The sequence below is a fragment of the Echinops telfairi genome, unplaced genomic scaffold (genome assembly GCF_000313985.2).
Source record: "Echinops telfairi isolate 266 unplaced genomic scaffold, ASM31398v2 ScPeMD7_2010;HRSCAF=2546, whole genome shotgun sequence".
NCBI lineage: Eukaryota > Metazoa > Chordata > Mammalia > Afrosoricida > Tenrecidae > Echinops > Echinops telfairi.
The window spans coordinates 5765481-5774287 of record NW_022105908.1 but is presented as its reverse complement, the minus strand read 5'-3'; the positions used below and the strand labels follow the sequence as shown (position 1 = coordinate 5774287).

The window sequence follows — 8807 nt, the reverse complement described above, 5'->3', positions numbered from 1 at the left end:
ATTACCGTATTGTCAACCACATTGACGTCCTGCTGGAGAACGGATTCAAAGGCAGGGGCCCCTTCTGCAGAGGAAGGAGCTGCTTCAGGAGGCTTAGTCCCTTCAGGACACATATTCATTTTCTGCAAACCATCTAGATTTGATTTGACCACATTTGATTTTTTTAGCCATGTCTGGATCTTGGCTTCCTTTGCTGTGGCAGGAAAATTCTGATTTTGACTTGGGAAACCATATTCACACAGTCGCTTATATGCATCTAGTTTCTGGCCTTTGGTGCTCAGCTTTAATTGATGGCACCAGGCCCACAGGATGTCTCAGTGAACCAGTTGAACGGGTGGCAGTTTTGATGGTAATGGAGGAATCGGAATCTTCTTTCGGGGTTTCAAGTTGTCATCGCTTTGCGAATTCTCTTTTTCTTTTTTAATTCTTTTTCGTTGAGTCACTTGAGACGCACACTTTTGTACAGTTGACGACGTGCTTGGTTCATTCGTAGGCCATGGTAGTTCAGGTTCTGGCACTGGCTCAAAGCTGAGAGTGATAGACTCTTCGGCAGTCTTCTCTGTGGAGCTCCCCTCCTTGCCTTTTGCATTCTCCATGGTCAGAAAGGTGAGATTTCCCAAAAGACAGTGCTCCTCCCAACTGATGTGGCCACAGACCACCCACACCTTTTTCAATAGAGTTATTCATCCTCCAATTGTTTGCCCTGTTTTCTTCACTGTCCTTCTTTTAATTTCCAGCATTATGGCACAGTGATCGGAGAGAGATGTCTGTGTAATCTCTATGTGCTTGAATTTACTTGAGTTCAACTTGTGTCCCAGCATGTGGTCTATTTTTGTGCCATGTGGTATTGCTCTCTCAGTCAAGATCGCACCAGCAGCCAGGCATCAGTTCCCACTGCACTATTGAGCACTGGAGTTCACTGGTATACCTGCCTTGTGCTGTAGGTAGCACTACAGCAGGGGAGGGGCTAGGGGGTGTGTGTTCCCACAACCTTAGTGTGGGATTCTTCTTATGCTGATTTATGTTAAGGGACCCCTTCTAAGTGCTTCTTGGAGCTGCACAATTGAGCATTGCACCTGGGATTTGCAGCTTTAACCAAGAATATATATTCTTACTCTTTTTTAATATTATGCTTGTGAGGTGCCCTGATTTGGGGGCTGTCACCCTGACCCCCCAGAGGGGGATATCCAGCTTATAAGGGGGTTGTTTCCTTCTCTGTCAACTGGAACTGAATTCCCCCCCTGGACCATGACTATCTGCCTGCTTTCTCCCACACCACGATCTGCCTCAAGTGAATTTCGGATTTTTCTTTCTACTCCAAATTATGGCTACCCACCACCCCCACTCCCCAGGCTATGAGCTCAAGGCAGCTAACAGTGTGGAGAGCTCTGGTGTGGGGTTCTCCTCGTGTCTGGGATTATGTTCCCTTTAGGGCATCCACTTGGCGAAACCACTACTCCTGGCGAAAAGGTGGGAGTAGCTTTTCAGCTGGAGCCCGCCAACCCAGCTGGCCAAACCTAGAGCAATTTAGTGCATTCTTGGTTCGCTTTGTGAGTGGAAATCACTTGTTTTAGGTGGGGTTTCGGGGCGGCCCTTGTTGCCTTGTTCTAATTTCAGGACTATACCTCCCAGTTTCCTTCACCTTACCTCCCAATTTTCTGGTCTGGCAGCAGGAGCTCTGGACAGGTGAGTCTTAACTAGTCACCATTTTCTCATTTGATTTCTTGACTGCTGCTTCCACGAGCATTGATCATAGATCCAAGCAATACGAAATAAATATTTGACAATGACAACCTTTTCTTCATTAATCATGACGTTTGCTGTACTGTGGTGGCTTGTATATTGCTGTGATGCTGGAAGCTACGTCATTCCTTGTAATACCCACGCAGATTCCTAGTCCATACTCTTCATTATGGCGTTTATTAGTGATTTATCAGATGACAATTTGGGATCTGGAGCAACTTGGATGTAACAGGAATAATCCAGGAGACTGGAGATAGTTCATCAGTCTCAGGAGAGCTTCCAACCTCTCAGTTCCTCTGCTGCACCCCTCCACAGGAAGGATTTTCTCTCAGCTGGGATCATCACTGACTCTTGCTCTCAGCTTCTACCCTGCTTGTGCAAGTGCTATAGATTTTCCGCTCTGCCAACATGTGCTCAGAGGTGACCCACTCTTTCAGCAAGCCTCCTGTCTAAAGATACTCAGCTGCCTCATGTTGTGGGTCAGGAAGCCCACTGTAGCTATCTTGTGTCCTGGGCCAGGAAGCCACTATAGTTGTCAAGTGACACTGCCCTGTGTGTGCTCTGAACTCATGCCCTCTGAACGATCTCCAGGATTACAGGTGTCTTTAGTCCCAGCCAATGCCAGCAAGAGTTTATATATCGTGTTTGCATAGTGCCACCCAAGCATTCTGTGAAAGTTACCATACCAGGGCCAGAACAACAACACCAAGCCCACTAACCTAATGCCATCAAGTCAAATCTAACTCACAGCAACCCTATAGGACAGGGTAGAACTTCTCCACAGGGTTTTCAAGGCTGTAGATTTTTACAGAATCAAACTATGGCATCTTTCTCCCATGAAGTGGCTGGTGGATTCCAGCTAATAATCTTTTGGTTTGTAGCCAAATGTTTTAACCACGGCACCACGAGGGCTCTTCATAGCCAGAAAGGCCATCTAAAAATATAATCCTGTGACCTTCCAGCATGAAATCTAATGCACTGTATTAGCACAGGGTGGATCTTCAACCTAATTGCTTCAAGTTAGCAAAAGAGCAGCAATCCACTGTAACCACTTCAGTTGTCACTCACTGTGAGCCTACGAAACAAAGTCGAGTTGCCCCTCCGGGTTTCTGAGACTGTGGTTTCTATGGGAGCAGACAGTCTCATCTGTCTCCCATGGAGTGGTTGAGCCGCTGACTTTGCCGTTAACATTGCAATGCTTAAGCCACTGTGCCACCAGGGCTCCTTAAAAGGAGTATGTGGTTGCTGTTAGGTGCTGTAACTTCCAACTCACAGCCACCCCATCTGTATACAACAGCATGAAACGCGGACTGGTTCTGTACCATCTCCATGACAGAGCCCATGGTTGCAGTCGCTGTGCCAATCCATCTTGTCAAATGGCTTCCTCTTTTTTTTTGGCTACCCTTCTACTTTACCAAGCATGATGTCTTCCCCCCCCAAAGGATTAGACTCTCCTGGTGACATGTCCAAGTGTTGTTGGTGTTAGGCGCCATCGACCCAGCTCCCACTGTGACTCTATGCACAACAGAATGACACCCTGCCCCGTCCTGCACCAGCCTTGTAATTGTGCCTTTGTTTGAGCCATTGTGGCAGGTGCTGTGCCAAGCCATCTGGTTGAGGGCCTTCCTCTTTCGTGCTGTCTCTCTGCTTTCCCAAGCATGATGTCCTTTTCCAGGGACCGGTCATCCTGACAACACACCCGGAGCCTGTGAGACAAAGTCTCAGCATCCCAGCCTCTAGGAGCAGTCTGGCCATGCTTCTTCCAAGACAGATTTGTTTGTCCTTTTGGCAGTCCATGGTACTGTCAATTTTCTTTCACATGCAATAAAACATGTTAAATGTGCAGTTGAGGAGTGGTGCAAGGACATTCCTGCACAAAGCATGTTCACAGCACGTGCTTTCTTAGTTGTAAATCCCTGCAAGAACATAGACAACAGTCCTATGTAGTCCAAGGCTCAGAAGGTGTAGTATTAAATTAAAAAATTAACGAAGCTGAGGGAGGGTGAGGGGACCAGCCCCCACCCGCTGCTTGAACTCACTGGTTCAGTAATACTACTTCTGGGTTCAGTAATGCACAATTGTACGGTTGAGATATATAAGCATTATATTAAAGTCATCGAGAGCATGAGAGTTATTACAATAATACAGTCAGACATGATACATAGCAACATTGCTCACCTCAGCCCAGCTTGGTGGTCCACGTGGAGAGGGGGGGAAGGGAAGGAGGGAAGGGGAACAAGGGAGAGGGGAGTGAGCAGGGAGTGAGCAGCAAGGAGCTCAGGGTCAGAGAGAGAAGTTCCGCTGACTCACACCTATATACCTTTTTGGGGGCAATCCAGCCCACTAATTACAGGTAAAGACATACGTCACAGGAAGGGGCTGCACTATAGGTTACACAGCAATGAGTGGGTGGTCTAGGGGTTGGTCTCTGGGTCTCCATAGGAACATTATCAGTAGGGTGCAAACGCCACCTAGAGGAACCAAGCTAATGGTCCCAAAGCTTCAGAGAGAAGTAGGCCATTGTCCCCAGCAGCAGGGAGCAGGCCCAGCCCTGCTGTGGGATGAGACAGCAGTCTGGCAGCAAGTGTCTGACTTCTCCCCACAAGAAGGGATGAGTTTTTAAAATCCTTTAAAGGCATTTTCATTGAGTAGCTACTTTATTTATTTACATGTCATAGACAGCATATTGGAGTAACCATTTTACATCCCAAACACAGCACAGAATTGTCAATACCAAAAAAAAGAAAGAAAGAAAGAAAGAAAAAGGGGGAAGGAAACCCACAACAACTAGCTGGCTCTTAGTCATAGTGACTGACCCTGTCAGTTAATTTCAGGCATGGAAATAAATGACAATCATTAATTGTGTGGCAGCTATAAGAAGTGGAAAAAAGCAAAAACAATGTACAATGACATAAAGTTTCCTTATATACTTACTATCTTTAGAACATTAAAACGCACACATAGTGAATATGATCAATCATCCTAATTCACGAACAGGATGACAAACATTTATCTGAATGCAACACTCTCATGGCTACAACTGGGGGCGGGGGAGTGTAAGAATGAACCCAGGACCTCGAACAAGCATCGCAGCCAGAAACATGCCTCTTTTCAGTTAAAACATGTCCGTTTCCCTCCATCTTTACGGGCAGCCGTTAGCTTGCACATTACTGTACTTGATGTAAATAATATTTCTTTCCAAATTTCTCTTTGTTTAAAGTCAAGATCACCTCAAAACTAAGGACTTTGTGCGATTCCCTTTGCTTTAAAGGTCATTGATTTAATGGCAAGTTCCTCTACTGTCATTTTGCCTTGTGTCTGTGTGGGACAAGTGGAGAATCGGAGGTGAGTGTCTTATGTGGTGGGCTGCTACCCGCAACATCAGTAGTAGGAACTACTAGAGAAAAGACGAAATCATCTGCTCTTGTAAAGATCTACAGCCTCAGAAACCTTCGGGAGGGGCATTAGGAGCTGGAACGGACTGGTCGGCAGTGTGTGTGTGTGTGTATGTTTAACAAAGATCTCGCAAAATTGCTAGAAATCAACGGATAGGCTTTCGTGAGCTGATCACGGTTGCTACTGGTTTCCCTAGTTCCCAGATAGACATGGAAGTGGTCTTCTTCCTGGGGACCAGAGAGTAAACTGGTTTGCGCAGACAAGGGGACCAGGAAGCCGCCTGAAGGACTTGATTTTGGTGGGGGCCTGAGTCTGGTTGATGTATGCAATGAAATAGGATGTGCAGTGACTGACCTGAATGGGATTCCTGACCCGAGAGAGTCACACACTGCAGCCAGTTAGCCCTCCAGGGAATCTAGGCTGACTTCGCATGGGAACTGGTCCCGCTCCGTAGGAGGATCCATGGGGCAGGGGAGAGGATGTGCATGCAGAAAGAGTCTGGTACCAGCCAGACTCCCAGCAGGATGACACACAAATGGATACCATGTGAACAGTAGAAGAGACACTTTACAAGGTGCTGGACAGATGTGGGCGGAGCATAAGGACAAAGCAGAACGCCAGGCCAAGTATCAGCAGGGCTCTATTATCTCTAGGTACGAAGGAGTAAACTTGGAGTTCAGGGGCCACTGGTAATGGAGGCTGGGACAGAAAGGGATGGGGGCGTGGGGAGCCTGACAGGGAAGGATGCTAAGAATAAACACTTCCTCTTTCTCTTCTTTCTCCCTCTCCCCTTCCCCTCTCCTCTTCTTTCCCCTTCTTCTCACCTCCCCACCCTTTTTCGGTCCTCTCCCCTCCCTTCTCCTGTCCTCTCCCTTCTTCTCTCCCCTCCTCTTTCTTCTCGTGGGTTGCTTCGCATTGGCCATATCCATCCAGCAGCCAGCAGTCAAGGAACCCTCTTGATTTCAACCTCCTAGGGCACAAGGGAGGGTAGAGAAAGGTGAAAGGGGCTGAAGAAATGAATGGAAAGTATTTAGCACAGGTCTTGGTCTTGGGCGTCCTGCAGAGTGGCCCTCCTTATCCTTTGTCTTGGGCTGAGGAGTGTGGCCCAGGAGTCTCGGTTTGGCCTTGCCGTCTGTCACCTTTATCTCAGAGACATGCAGAGTCTATTCACGTGCCTCTGAAAGAGCAGGGGTGTTGCTCTCAGCTCTGAGACCCATCCTGCTCCCCCGTCAGGCAGAGGGCCCTCGAGGAAGGAGGGTGCGGTCTATGGCAGGGGCAGCCCCGGGGCCATGGGTCCAACCTCTGCTGTCAAAGTCACGGCTCAGGGCCAATCTCTTTCTTCCGCTCTCTAGTCCTCTAATTTGAGATTCTTCAAAGCATCTGCTATGGACCCTCAGAACATATTGAGGAATCCTGGTCTGGAGCAGGGAGACTTATTATGTCGGGTACTGCCATTGCTACTGTCACTGATGGGCGACTGGCTTTTATTATAAATCTGAATCTTCTCATCTGAAAATCCAGGGGGCCTGGATCAGATGATCTTGATTCCCAAAGATACCCCTGTGTGTCAGATTCAAGACTTGGATTAAGTCCTAGGTTATTTGCATAATGCAAAAATATGTTTTTTTTCCCACGACCAGGAGGTGGCAGCAAAGTTCTGTTGTGAAGCTGCCTGGAGGTCAGGTAGGCTCTGCTCTCCAAGGTCCCGGAGCCCTAAGTTTGGGTGGCCAGGCTTCAGTGCTGAATACTAATTATAATAGTGCCACCACCACCCTTCTGACTATTGCCATTGAAACAGCAGCAACAGTGGGCAATGTGGGCAGTACTGCATAGTGGAGGAAACATTTTGCCCAATCCCACCCAATAACACCATTGTGTAAGGAATCCCAGAACTTTAGCTCCACATTGAGGCTCAGAGGCACTCCTGACTTGCCCAAGGCCCTGGAGAAAGTGTAGATCTGTCAAGACTGGAACCTATGCTCTGATCCGCATCTCACTGTATGAAGACCCATGGCAAGATCCTCTTTACTTCTCTCTTTGTTTTACATCAGAGTCAGAGAGACCAGAAGCATCCAACCCAAGAGCCAGAGGGCTTAAGGATGAGTGGTGGTTTCCAACTGGAATTGGACAGGTGGATGTGGGATAAGAAAACCCATCTTACGTGAAGCTTCCTTCATTCCCTTGTCTTTCTTCCAATTCTCAGAACATAGCATAAAAATATACCTAACTGTAATTATTGTCCAATAAGTGCCCAACCCAGCACTAGGACAATGAGGTACATTTTCCACTCTACACAATTTCATCAAACATTGGGCTGCTAACTGCAAAGTCAGCAGTTCAAAACCACCAGCTGCTCCATGGGAGAAAGAGGAGGCTTTCTACTCCTGTAACCAGTTACAGTCTCAGAAACCCACAAGGACAATTCTACTCTGTCCTATAGGGTCACTATGAGTTAGACTCAATTCAATGGCATTGAGTTGTTAGTAGTTATTTAATTCGTATGAGGGCAAGTCTCTCTGATGCCTAGGCAGAAAAGATTTTCTTTGATTCATTCATTGCCAGAGATAGGCAGTGAGGTAAATGTGGAGATAGGTGGAGCCTCAAGCGAACTGTTGTGTTTGTGCAGGTGGAGTTCAGATCCAGCTATGCTGTGGAGGAGTGATTCCATGAGCACTTTTTTCTGCCCCCTGACTCTTTGATGTGTTAGCTTCAAAAGTCAAAGGAAGCCCCTTTTAGACACATCAAGGACCCTGTGCTATACCTACTTCTCTCCCCTGCCCCCACCAGCCTCCATCCCTGTCATGAGAACGGGCTGCCAAAGTGCTTCCCATGGGACTGACTCCAGATCAAATGAATTAGCTGCATACTCTTATTTAGGCCTGAAGGTGATCTGATAAGTAGATGAGCAGTGCTGGGTTCTTAGGATCCAGGGCTCCTACCATTGCCACACACGCCCGTGCTCGGACACCCACAATTGTGAGACTCCATGCTTTGCCCAGGAAGCATGAAGAGCCACCATTGCAGCCCCCTTCTCAGAGCAGCAGGTGAGTCCTAACTTGTCTATAACCTCTCTAGAACACGAAAGCGTGCACACCTGCCTGGTCTTCAGGCAGGCTTGCCGGGAGGCTGGGGTGGGAAAGGGAAGAGTGAGTCTGACCGCACCAAGTGCTCTGTGCATGTAAATGATGTGATGTTCTTGTTCTTATTGGGAGAGTGACTTAGTGGAGGGGCAGGACCACTGGACTGGTCTCAGGGGTCATTGAGAAGGTCAGTTCTTCCTCCTGGCCTCCGTATGTTTGTCTGTAGAATGAAGATATCAAACTAGATAATTTTTAATGGGTTCTTTAGGGGACAGCATTGGAGACACAGTGTGGGAATTGTGCCCGATCTGATCCCACCACACGGAGGCAAAACACTAAGGGTGTGCAACAGAACAGCAAGGGGAACAGAGCAACGAAGTGCCCAAGGAATACCGAAAATAGACTTTGGGGCCAGTGCTTGGCACCCCATCAGACTTGACCAGAAAACACTCCTAAAGGTCAACAAACAGTTCTTGAATTAACTACAAGCTTTTCTTTTTTGTGGTTGTTGTGTTCTGTTTTTGTTGTTGTTGTTGTCATTGGCTTTTTGTTGTTGTTGTTTTGTTTTCTTTTGTTGCTTGGTTTTGC

At 47.5% G+C, this 8807-nt stretch overlaps 1 protein-coding gene across 1 annotated transcript in view; it reads right to left on the bottom strand.

The window, feature by feature from the left end:
• Positions 1-8244: 8244 nt before the first annotated feature.
• The window catches only part of LOC101655146 (myosin-13-like), a 7749-nt gene continuing 7186 nt past the window's right edge, over positions 8245-8807 (bottom strand). Inside the window, exon 5 of the mRNA XM_045293295.1 lies at positions 8245-8265. Coding sequence (XP_045149230.1) covers positions 8245-8265 — 21 coding nt within the window. The remainder of the gene's footprint in view (positions 8266-8807) is intronic.